At 36.8% G+C, this 13,252-nt stretch overlaps 1 protein-coding gene across 19 annotated transcripts in view; it reads left to right on the plus strand.

The window, feature by feature from the left end:
• The window catches only part of GALNT11 (polypeptide N-acetylgalactosaminyltransferase 11), a 53,727-nt gene that overhangs the window by 17,166 nt on the left and 23,309 nt on the right, over window positions 1-13,252 (plus strand). For 14 of the 19 annotated variants that reach the window (XR_011539345.1, XR_011539349.1, XR_011539351.1 and 11 more), the window contains one exon: window positions 9,339-9,674. Coding sequence is in view for 12 of the 19 variants with exons in the window: in XM_070616917.1 (XP_070473018.1) it covers window positions 9,377-9,674 (298 nt within the window). In the remaining 7 variants the exon portion in view is untranslated. Of the gene's footprint in view, window positions 1-636; window positions 748-9,050; window positions 9,206-9,338; window positions 9,675-13,252 lie in introns of those variants that run through there. The other 5 variants (XR_011539348.1, XM_008523587.2, XM_070616920.1 and 2 more) reach the window with 3 other exon arrangements.

Below are 13,252 nucleotides of genomic sequence, written 5' to 3' on the forward strand. Positions count from 1 at the left end.
TCCAGATGAGAGTGCAGCTTGACTCATGCTTAGCTTGAAGCCTTGTGAGACCCTGAGCAGATGATCTGTTTAAGCTGTGCTCAGACCCTTGATTCTCAGAAATTGTGAGGTAGCACATTTGTGTTGCTTTAAGCCACTAAGTTTGTGGTAATCTGTTGTACACAATAGGTAACTAATAGGGAGATACTGCCTTTTTGTCTATGAGCCAGGTTGCAAGTATTTTTTCTATTTTCTCATTTTTCTTTTTTACTTTTCTTTTAGTATCTTTTGCTCTCTCTTTTTTTTGCTTTGTTTTTATGTAATCTAGTTTATCTATCTTTTCCGATATTGTTTCTGAATTTTCAGTCATAGCTAGAAAAGTTTGCCCACTTCCAGATAGTACAGGAATTTACCCTTGTTTTCTTCTAGTATTTGTGGTTTCATCTTTTATATTTAAATATCGAAGTCACATCAGATGTATCCAGTTGAATGGTGTGAGGAAGGGACTCTAGTGTATCCTTTTCCATATGGCTAAACAGTTGTCCCAACACCATTTAGCAAAAAGTTGTTCATTTCCTCACTGGCTTGTGATGTTATCTTTATTTATATAGTAGTCCCCCCTTACTAACAGTTTCACTTTCCACCATTTCAGTTGCCCTAGGTCAACCGTGGTCCAAAATAACGCTACCTCCCAATGCCTGCATCATTCACCTCACTTCATATTATCACGTAGGCGTTGTATCATCTCACATCATCACAAGAAGAAGAGTGAGTACAGTATAAGATATTTTGAGAGAGAGAAAGACCACATTCACATAAATTTTCTTACAGTATATTGTTATAATTGTTCTATTTTATCGTTAGGTATTGTTGTTAATTTCTTACTGTGCCTAATTTCCAAGTTAAACTTTATCATAGGTTTGTATGTATAGGAAAAAACACAGTATGTATAGAGTTTGATACTGTCTGTGGTTTCAAGCATCCGCTCACCCTCTCCTTGTTTTTCTTCAGGGTTTGCTTGGCTATTCCCTGCTTGTTCATTCTTTTCCAAGTGAACTCTATAATCAGCTTGTCTAGCTCCAGAAAAAAAAATCTGCTTGTATTTTTGACATGATTGTGTAACATTTATAAGTTAACTTAGGGAAAACTGACATATTTATGATTTGGGGTCTTTCTATTCATGAGTATGGTACATCTTTCTATTTGTTCAGGTATATGCACGTTGCATATACCTCTCCCCATTCTTCTGTACCTCCCTGACAAAACCCTGACTCTTCATCTTACAGGGCACCTGTCCCTGAGCAATTACTAGACTGTGACTAGGGAAAAACATGAAACTATACTGCCTTGTCTCAGTGAGAACTCATGTACACAGCTGGTTAGCCTTTTATTCATTTAACTTTTGAAAAATGTGTTATGTTGATATCTAAGTGCTGAAGTTTAGGTTTTATTAACTATTCAAGTTTATGATTGAAAGAATTTGTTCACTAGTTGTTTTGTATTAACTAACTTTAAATGTTTGCTTTGACCCTCCTTTTGAAGGCTTTCAGCCTTGGATCTTGAAGCCGTGGTAATTGCCCATAGAAGGAATAGCAAACAGTAAAAGCAAAAAGACTTTATTGTATAGATGCTGGATTCATTAATCATTAGCATAGGTTAGATGAAAATTTCAGCTCTTGATTTTTGTTTGGATGTTTTAATTTCTTAAGCAGTTAAGAACCTATTATTTTATTAACTAACAAGCATCTTATTTCTTTGCACTTTCTTCATATTTGGGTGTTATCTTCTTGACCTTGTCTAAAAACTGATAGTATCTTTGTTGCTTCTGAAGACTATTTTGGTTAATTATATAAAAGAAATGACTGATTTCATAAATTTCTCTCATTTTTATAGGTACCTTAATTTAGTATATTGATTCACGACATAAAAAATGGTCTCTAAAGAATTATCATAGTATGGCTTGAGGAAAATAATATTTACCTGATAGAGTTGCAAATAATTCCTGAACTTATGAAAATGTTCTTTCTATTTCTGCGAATATAAAATAAGAGTCTATCTGAAAATTGGAATTTTTAAGTTTTGCTGAGTGTTGTAGAGCTAAATGTTATGATTTTAAAGTAGAGACACATCGATTCTTTTTAAAATATATCTTTCCTGCCCCTGCCACCTTGAGAATTAATACGTTTTACATTTCAGAAGACAAGGACTCTTGATGTTGAGCTGTTGGGGAGAGGTTGAGCCAGGGGTACTCTGTGAAGAATCTGAACAGTTTGCCAAATCCTATGGGTAAAGTCTTGAGGAGAAAACTTTGATTTTGCCCTTAGGTGCTGGCAGCCAAGAGAGAACCTAAGATCATGCAGTGACAAAGTGGAGAGTAGTTTCCTGTTTCTGTCACAGAGACCTATATTTAATTTGTGAAATTGGACAATGAGAGGCTGTTGTTTTTTGTACCTTTTCTAATAATAAATACAGCTGTTGTCTTACCTCGTTTTCATACTGCTGTTGAAATAAGGTAGTCATGATCTCCATGCATAGCGTTAAGGTATTACTTGGCTCAAACAGAATAGTAATACATTTTAGAAATTCCCAGCATTTTGCAAGCATATTGATAACTCTGTTACAGTAATTTTTTCATTAATTTCAACAAATATTTATTAAATGTTTGCTATTGCCATATTTTGTTATAAATTCAGAAGATACTGCATGAAATAGAACAGACAAAAGGTTTTGCTCTGATGAAGGTTACATTCTAGTAGGGGAGAGATAGACAATAAATAGTAAATGTAATGAGTAAGTAATTATGTAGCGTGTAAGAAGGTGGGAAGTTGCATGCAGTGGGGAAGATCAGAAGTCCTAGTGTTTGGTGGTTGAGTTGCAGTTTTACTTATGGTAATTTAGATCGAGCCTTATTGAGAAAGTGATATTTGAGCAAAGAGTCAACAGAGGTGAAGTCAGCTGGGATGAAAAGTATTCTAGGCAGAGGGAAGAACCCACTTATAATCCCTGAGTGGGAATATGATTGACACATAAGGAGTCCTGTGTCTAGGACGAAATGAATAAGGAGGGAAGTAGTGGGAGATATGGTCAGAGAGGTAAATGCCAGATTATGCAGGGACTTATGGGTCATTGTAAGGAATGACCTACATTGTAAGGTCATCTATACCATTCATATATTAAATTTAGACCTAATGAGGAGGAAAAAGTTAACATTGAATTTCTACTATATTCTTTCATTCTGTAAATATTTTTCAGCATCTTCTATGTGCCACTTATTGTGCTAAGTGAAGGGAATACAGTGAACAAGCAAACAACAACAAAAGCCAGCCATGGTCTTTGTGGAGATTATCTTGGTCTAGTGCAGATCATTGTGTTTGTGTGTTAATCATTGTACCTGATGCTTTACATATATTATCTCATATAATTTTAAGTATTTCACTTAAATCTGAGTATCCAGGGGCCGGCTCCGTGGCCGAGTGGTTAAGCTCACACGCTCCGGTGTGGCGGCCCAGGGTTCGGGTCCTGGGCGCGGACGTGGCACCACTCGTCAGGCCATGTTGAGGCGGCGTCCGACATCCCACAACTAGAAGGACCTGCAACTAAGATATACAACTATGTACGGGGGGGTTGGGGAGATAAAGCAGGGGAAAAAAAAATAAATAAATCTGAGTATCCAATAATATAGTTGATGAAAATAATGCCAAGGAAATTTGGTAGTTTTTCAAAGTTACATAGCATATGAGAGAATGGGATTAGAACTTAATCTTGGCTTTTCATTATACCGTTGGTTCCCAAATCTGGCTGTATATCAGAGTTAACTAGGAAGCTTATTAAAGCTACAGACTGCTTAACTCTACCTCTGCAAATTCTGGTTTTAGCATATTTGGCACAGAGCTCCAGGAATATAAACTCGCCAGGGATTCCTGTGTTTTGGAACTGTTGCTTCCAATATTATATTTACGGTAGTGTAATATAAATAGTGATGTCGGCATCCTTATCTTATTCCTGTTTTTAAAGAAAATAATTTTATCGTTTCACCATTGAGTATCATTTTTGTTGTAAGATTTTCGGAGATTCACTTTTTTGGGTTAAAGATTTCCGTATTCCTAGTTTGCTAAGAATTGAGTGTTGAATTTTAAGGATTGGCACCTGGGCTAACAACTGTTGCCAATCTTTTTTTTTTCTTTCTGCTTTATCTCCCCAACCCCGCCCCCATACATAGTTGTATATCTTAGTTGCAGGTCCTTCCAGTTGTGGGATGTGCGACACCACCTCAACGTGGCCTGACGAGTGGTGTCATGTCCGCACCCAGGACCCGAACCCTGGGCCGCCGCAGCCGAGCGTGCAAACTTAACCACTCGGCCACAGAGCCAGCTGGCCCCAAGTGTTGAATTTTAATAAACTCTTTATCTCCACTGATCAAATCATATGTTTTTAAAAATTTTTTAAGATAGTGGATAATAGTAATAGGTTTTCAAATACTGAACCAGCCTTGTATTCCTGAAGTACATACAACTTGTTCATGATGTGTTCATTTTTAAAAACATTGTTGGTTTCGGTTTTAATGTTTTCTTTAAGATCTTCATAATCTCTCTGAGATTGTCTTTAATATTCCTTCCTTATACTGTCCTTGCTTTGATATCAGGGTCATAATAGCCTCAGAAAATGAGATGGGGAATGTTTCCTCTTTTTCTGTTCTTTGGAGGCAGTCATATAAGACTAGAATCATTTGTTCCTCAAATGTTTGATAGAACTCACTTGTAAAACTGTCTAGAAATGTTTTTGTAATGGTTTAATCTTCGAAAGGACTATAAAGCCATCCAAGTTTCCTGATTTTCCAGTCAGTGTTGTGCATTTATGTTTTTCTAGGAGTTTATCCATTTTACCTAAATTTATGAACAACACTTTTATTTTTAAGCTTCATCTATATTTATGCCCTCTTTTTCATTTTTTGCTTTATTTCTCCTTTCTCTCTTTTTCCTTTGTTTTTTCTTTAGAAATTCTGGAATTCCATTTCTTTTCTCCCCCTCCCTAAAACCCCAGTGTGTGGCTGTATATCCTAGTTCTAAGTGCTTCTAATCCTTCCATGTGAGCCACCTCCACGGCATGGCAACTGACGGACAGGTGGTGTGGTTCCACACCTGCGAACTGAACCTGGGCCCCTGGAGCTGTGAGAGCGCTGAACTTTAGCCACTAGACCATCAGGGCTGGCTCTCTCTCTTTTTTCTTGATTAGTCTTGCCAGTGCTTAGTTAATTTTACTGATCCTTTTAAAGAACCAACTTTTGGCTTATGAACAGTACTTTTATTTATTTATTTAGTTAGTTATTTTTGGTGAGGAAGATTAACTCTGAGCTAACATCTGCCGCCGATCCTTCTCTTTTTGCTGAGGAAGAGTGGCCCTGAGCTAACATCTGTGCCCATCTTCTTCTGTTTTATATGTGAGACGCCTGCCACAGCATGGCTTGGCAAGTGGTATGTAGGTCTTGTGCGGGGGATTGGAACCTGGAAACCCCAGGCTGCTGAATCAGAGCACAGGAACTTAACCACTACGCCACCAAGCCGGCCCCACACCACTTTTGTTTTTAATCTGCATCTATTTGTGCCCTCTTTTTCATTTTTGTTGTTGTTTATTTCTACTTCCCCTTTGTTTTCTTGATTTGTCTTGCCAGTGCTTTGTTAATGTTATCTTTTTTTTTTTTTTTTGCTGAGGAAGATTTGCCCTGAGCTAACATCTGTGCCAGTCTTCCTCTGTTTTGTATGTGATTCTCCACCACAGCATGGCCACCGACAAGTGGTGTAGGTCTGAGCCTGGGAACCAAACCCGGGCTGCTGAAACAGTTCACTGAACTTAACCACTAGGCCATGGCACTGGCCCTTATTGACCTTTTTGAAGAACCAGCCTTTGGCTTTTGTTATCGTTTCATCTTTATTTTCTGCTAATTCCTGACACAGTTATTGTTTTCTTCATTTTTGTTGGATTTATTCAATTATATTTTTCTAAATTCATAATTTCTGGGCTGTCTTTTTTAACATTAGCATCTCAGGCTATAAAATTTGGCTTTTGCTGTATCTCATAGGTTTTGAAAAGTAGTATTTTCACTATTTAGTTCTAAATAATTTCTAATTTCCATTTAGACGTTCTCTGATTTTCTAGTTATCTTTTTGCCTTTGATTATTTTTTAACTTAATTGTCTTGTGATCAGAGCGTTTGTTCTATATGATGCAAGCTCTCTGGCCTCACGAGGTACACCGCTTCTTGAGGGCCTTTGCTTTGGCCCTCCCTGCCCACTCCTGGATGTGTCTTCCCTGGGTGTTTGCAGTGCGCACAACTTCATTTTGTTTAGGCCTCAACTTGGCTGTCACCTTCTCAGTGAGGCCTTCCTTAGCCACCTACCGGAAACCTCACATACCCTCTTCTACTTCGTATCACTCTTCCGCACGTTATTTTTTCTCTTTAGCACTTACCACTTTCTAGTATTATCCAACATCAAGTTCCAAACTAGATAAGGAAGGAAGTATAGTCAGGTGCCACATAACATTTTGGTCAACAGTGGACCACGTTTATGATGGTGTCCCATGAGATTAGTACTGTATGGCCTAGGTGTGCAGTAGGCTATACCATCTAGGTTTGTGTAAGGGCTATAGGGGAGGAAGAAATTTTCCTCTACCCTTCCATGTTCTTCTCATTGGTCTGAGAATTAAATTGACATGAGGCAGATTAACAGGAGAAAAACAAAAGTGTAACAATGTGTACATGGGAGAAACCCACGAAAATCAAGTAACTTGGCAAAATGGCTGAAGCCCTCACCTTAAATACCATCTTCAGCTAAAGACCAAAGATGTTGGGTTGGGGAGAGGCAGGGACTTCAAAGGAAATGAAGGAATTCGCTGGAAGGTGAAAAGGAGCAAACATTTGGAAAACAAGTGTTTGGCCACACAGAAACAGAGGAGCACAGGGGGGAGCCAACAAACAGGCTTTTCTGGGTGCCTCCCTGTCTACCACCCAGATTGTGTTATGCTAAGGTGATAGCTCTCCTCCTGAGAGAGGTTTTTTAATTTGAATTCTTTTAGTCAGTTAAAGGGGGAGTAGAAAAACTTTGTGTTTTATTTCTTAAAAATAATCAGCCTAAAATAATCTTCATGTTAAATAAGACATATTTTGGGGTGGTAAATTTTGTTCTCTTTCAGTACACTCTTATGAGTTTGCACAAGGCCTAAATCACCTAACACATTTCTTAGAACATATTCCAGTCTTAAGCAGTGCATGGCTGTAAAGCCTTTAAGGGGTGTGTGGCTGGGGACAGAAACGAAATGTAAGCTGTAAGAGAAGGGGAGTGGAGTGTCCAGGCTTTGCCTGCAGTGAGGTTGAAGAGTAGTTGCAGTGTGGGTCAGAGTGGCAAAGTGAGGGTAGTGGTCAGAGGGAGGTTTTTAAGGTTTGAGAGGTCCTTAAATCAGGTCTTGGTGATGATGAAGTCAAGGGTGGGGGCAGGGCTGCTTAAGTAGAATATGCGTGAAGGTTATAAGAGGAACATGCATCAGATGTTGAAGCTAGAGTTTTGAAGGGTTCTGGACATTGCCCGACATGCTCGTGGGATTTGGAATAAAGAAAAAGATGTGAGCCGAATGTCTGAGTGTCCGCCAGTTGTTCGAGCTGCTTGATGGAATAGCCCCTGATTCGTGACCTCTCACTTCCCAGTGACTGAAGAAGGGATTGGCTGGCTTTCCCTCTTGGTCCCTTTCCTTTCTGTGTTCCGAGTTAAGGAGGCCAAGATGGAAATGGGAAGGCCTGGAGTGGTTTGAGGAAAACAATCTAAATAGAAATGTCATTGTACATCTGTTGAAGAGGGGACGCCTCCTTAGATGCACAGCTCCTTATGGAATTGAGCAGCCTGTACACTTAGTCTTGAACTTCAGGATTTCATGGCCTTTTGAGAAAGAAGTACTTTTATTTTTGATGTTTGCTTGCTTGTTTCTTGCCTGTCCCCAAAGCACATATTTTAGGAAGTTTCAATGTCTGTTTTAGTTGAAATCTAATGTTTTACCTAAATGTCTCTACTCTGTATTCTTTGCAACATTTTTGTTGCAAGTTGCAAATTTACAGCTGTCTTTGACTTTTCATTTGCTTTGTTGGCTCCATTCACTTTGCTCAGAGAACGTTTTCTTCCACTTCTAAATAAAGTGGTTGCTTTTTTGTGCATGTCTTTAATTAAAAAAGCGCTAACAGCTGACATGACAGCACTTTCATTGGTGCCTGACTTTCCTTTTCTGCTGCGGTTATTTCCAGCTGCCCTTCTGGTATTACTGTGGTGGGAGTTTCTGTTTGGGTGCTGGTGGTGGTGGTGGTTTCTTTTGTTTCTAAAGCTTTTGAATTGACATGTAGTGAAAGAAATAATAGTTCTTGGTTGGCAGATAGTCAAGAAATTGAGCTGTTTACTGTCTTCTAGGCTTACGTAACATTGTACAAAACACCTTAATTTTTGAAGTGGGGCTTACTGATGCTGACTTGCTTTGTCCTGACTTTGAGGGGATAATATTTTTTTAATTATTTCGTAGTATGGAAATAAATAATGTAGAAGCAGTATTGCTTTGTAGATTTCTTCTGTGTGTATATATACAGGGTTTCTCTGCAAAACTGTTCAGTGAGGCTGTTTTTTGTTGTGCATTGGGCCCTTTACAAAGATTCCTCAGCAAGTTGTGTGAGGCCTCCGAAGACAAGCTTCGGAAAGAATTGCTGTTCAGGGCCATTTTGTTTACAGGGCATCATAAGGAGAGGGAAAATAGAATTCTATTTTGAAGTCTTTCAGTTATAAATCTGAAATGTAATTGTTGAATCAAGAGTAGGCATTAGGGCAGGTTTAATCTTTGGAAAGTAGAACTATTTTTTCAAGTTGTTTATTTTTAATAACAGATTTTAAGATCCTTGAGTTAAAAGAGTTGTAACTTTGCAGTTGGAAGGGACCTTAGATGTACCATTGTGACACATGTAGTACTTAGGTTTTCCTCATGAGAAGTTAGAACCTGAAAAAAATTACCGAGCTTTCTGAAAGCAGTCCAGAACAAAGGTGAAGAATTATTCATTAACGTGAACAAATGAGTAAGTCAGCTGTTTTGCAGCCCTTGGTTTTCTGAGCATTAACACATTGGTCTGTGGTTTTAATTGTTGAATCCCTGTATTTTTTTATTCGGTGCTATCCATATGTCTTCTTATATTTGAATCTTTATTAACGGTATGTATGCATAGGGATCCTAAGTAACTAGTTCAGAAGTGGTGCTTGGTGGTTTGGAAAACAGTGAATGTGAACTTGGTGGATGATTTACAAGTGTGCTAAAGTGTCTAATATATCTATCCTTCTCTTTCAGGAAATTGAAAATGTCCCCTCAGCTATGCTAGGTCTATAATGGGAAGTGTCACAGTTCGATATTTCTGTTACGGATGCCTTTTTACATCTGCGACCTGGACGGTTTTGCTTTTTGTGTATTTCAACTTCAGTGAAGTGACTCAGCCACTTAGGAATGTGCCCATCAAGGGGTCTGGGCCCCATGGACCTTTCCCCAAAAAGTTCTATCCCCGTTTCACTCGAGGTCCAAGTCGAGTATTAGAATCACAGTTCAAAGTAAACAAAATTGATGATATGAGAGATAATAATCATATTGAAGATTCAGAAAAAGACAACGTGAAATTCTCTTCTGAATTGGGTAAGTGTATTTGATTTTTGCTGTAGCGTGTCAAAGTATGTAATCATTGGAAGTTTAATTATTTAAATCAGGTGTTGCTCAGGGGATTAGAAATGTATTTTTCCCCCTACTGGTGTATTTTGTTCGTGAATTGGCTGAAGTCCAATGATTTTTGCACTCAGGAGTTATATTCTAATTTGTCCAATTCTGACTTCAGTATTTTATGGACTTGGGAGAAACTAATAAGGTCCAGAATGAGGAAAAGAGTGAAAAATTAAGTGGCTGGAAAGAAGGTGGAACCTATGGGGGAAGTTTTTAATTGCTAGCATTATTTAATAAGGGAAAGAAATGATCAAAAGGTTACTTGACTATATTTAACATATTTTGAAAGGCAGAGTTAATTAAAACAAAACATAAACCAGATTTAGAAGTAAGCTGAGATTGCTTATATTTGGTAAGATTTCTACCTATAAGAATTATTAAGGTATTGGAATATATTTACTAAGTATAGGAGCTTATAAATACTTAGCATAAAATAGAAATTTTTTCCTTCAAAAATATATTCTGTTCAATTTGGAAACAAGAATCTACTGTATATGTCTTTCATTACTTTGAATACTAGAGTCCTGGTTTTAGCAAATTTTATCTTAAAGGATAAATGAACCATTTTGGTTATCTTTAAAGCTTAAAAAAAGAACTTTGATCTTGTCATAAAAACATAAGTAAGTAATTTAGGAGTAAAAGTGTGTAGTAAAAGATTTTGAGAGATTGAAGGAGCCACAGAATATAAAGAAAATGTTAAAACATTTAAGAAATTTGATCATAGTTTCAAAAAAATAAAATCAATTTCTAGGACTTAATCATTTTATAATACATGAAGTGAAAAGTATTTAAAATTATATGAGGAAAAAATGGAAGCTAATACTTGCTTCAATTTTTATAAAACACATCTTCCAGTCTTTTCCAAACAGCCATTTAGACATTTACAAAGCATTAATGGGAAAATTTCTCATTTTTTAATTTATTCCTAGTTATTTTGCTAAAACTTTTATAAGGAAATAACATTGAGTTTACCATTTTGAATGAACTTTGCATTTGCCTTTAAAGTAGTAATGAGAGAATTGTAAGTATTTGAAGTGACAAACCCAAATTGCCTAACTGAAAAACTAAATTCTTTATAAAAGATCCTAAAGAATACCCAGAAAAAACTATTGTAGCTAATAAATGAATTCAGCAAAGTTGCAGGGTACAAGATCAACACTCAAAAGTCAGTTGTATTTCTGTACACTAGTGGTGAACTGTCAGAAAATAAGATTAAGAGAATAATTCCATTTACAGTAGCATCAAAAAGAATAAAATACTTAGGAATCAATTTAACCAAGGAAGTGTAAGATTTGTACACTGAAAACTACAAAACACTGCTAAAAGAAATAAAAATAGACTTAACTAAATGGAGAGACATCCTAGGTTCATGGATTGGAAGCTAAATACTATTAAGATGTCAGTACTTACGCAGAGCAATCCACAGGTTGAATGCAAAACTTATCAAAATCCCAATGGCCCTTGTTGAAAAGATGGAAAAGCTGATTTTAAAATTAATATGTAATTGCGAGAGGCTCTGAACAGCCAGCACAATCTTGGAAAAGAGCAAAGTTGGAGGACTCTCGATTCCCAATTTCAGAACTTCCTACAAAGCTGCAGTAATCAAAACAGTGTGTTACTGGCATAAGGACAGGCATATAGATCAGTGGATAGACTGACAGTTCACAAATAAACCCTATGACCTCCACTGTCAAGTGACATCTCTGGTCAATTGATTTTCAAAAAGGGTGCAAGACCCTTTAATGGGGAAAGAATAGTCTTTTCAGCAAATGGTGCTGGGACAACTAGATACCCACATGCAAAAAAATGAAGTTGGACCCTTACCTCATATCATATGTAAAAATGAACTCAAAATGGTTCAAAGACCTAAATATAAGAGCTAAAATCATAAAACCCTTAGGATAAATCATAGGGATAAATCTTCATGACCTTGGATTTGGCAATGATTTCTCAGATATGACACCAAAAGTACAAGCAACAAAAGAAAAAATAGATAAATTGGATCTCATTGAAATTTAAAAATTTTGTACATCAAAGAACACTATCAAGAAAGTGAAAAGAGACAACCCACAGAATGGAAGAAAATGTTTGCAAATCATCTCTCTTAATGGGTCCATTATCCAGAATATATAAAGAACTCTTAGAAGTCAACAATAAAGACAAATAGCCCAATTTAAAAATGAGCAAAGGATTTGATAGACATTTGTCCATAGAAGATATACAGATGACCAACTGTCACATGAAAAGATGTTAAACATAATTAGTTTTTACAGAAATGCGAAGCAAAACCACAATGAGATACCATTTAATTGAAATTTGGCTGTAATTTTATTTGAGCAGGGGAGGGAGAAAAAGTAAGCTAACGTGATCTTTTTTCCTCAGTTTTACTGATATATAATTGACATATATAACATTGTATTAGTTTAAGGTGTACAACATAAGGATTTCATATATGTATATATTGTAAAATGATTACCACAATAAATTTAGTTAACATCCATCACCTCACATAGTTACAGATGTTTTTTTCTTGCGATGAGAACTCTTAAGATCTGCTCTCTTAGCAACTTCCAGATATACAGTACAGTATTGTTAACTGTAGTCACCATGCTCTACGTCACATTCCCAGAATTAATTTATTTTTTAACTGGAAGTTTATACCTTTTGACAAACTTCACCCAGTCTGCTGCTTACTACCTCTGCCAGCCTCTGGCAACCACAAATCTGTTCTCTGTTTCTATGAGTTTCCTTTTTTTAGATTCCACATATAAGTGAGATCATTCAGTATTACAGTATTTGTTTTTCTCTGTCTGACTTATGTCACTTAGCCTAATGCCCTCAAGGTCCATCCATGTTGTTGGAAATGGCAGGATTCCCTTCCTTTTTATGACTGAGTAATAATCCACTGTATATATACCCCACATTTTCTTATTCATTTGTTGATGGATATAAACTGATCTTTTAATATGGAATAATTTTTCATCAAGAGGTCTGTATTAGAAAATAATTCTTTTATTATTCAGTATGAGGCAGTCCACCGTTTGATATTTGTTCAATCAAGGAATATTTATTACTAATCTAATTTGTACAAGGCACTGTTCTGGATTCTGGGTATTTAGCAATTTTTATTTTATTTCTTTTATGTTTTGAACATAACCAAAGTCTCTGCTTTCATGGAGTTTCCATTCTTGTGTAGAATGCTGATAGAGCTTTGTTCTTTTGTATTTAAAAAAGGATGTCCTCCAGCTTTAAAAGTTCCAGAGAGAAAGCGTATTAAGAAGTGAGTTCCCAAAGTGGACTTGCGGGCTCTAGTCACCTCTGGTCAAATAAATTGAGGAGACGCCTCCTTCTGTGTTCCTTCCCCGCACACGTGGGTGTCCATAAGACATCAAAGGACCGGTGTCATCCTGCTGTAGAAAATAGATCTCCTCGACTTCTAACATCCAGCGTTTCCCTGAATTATTTGACCATGGAATCCTCTTTTTCTTTTTAACATC

This window comes from Equus przewalskii, chromosome 4 (assembly GCF_037783145.1).
Source record: "Equus przewalskii isolate Varuska chromosome 4, EquPr2, whole genome shotgun sequence".
NCBI classification, from domain to species: domain Eukaryota; kingdom Metazoa; phylum Chordata; class Mammalia; order Perissodactyla; family Equidae; genus Equus; species Equus przewalskii.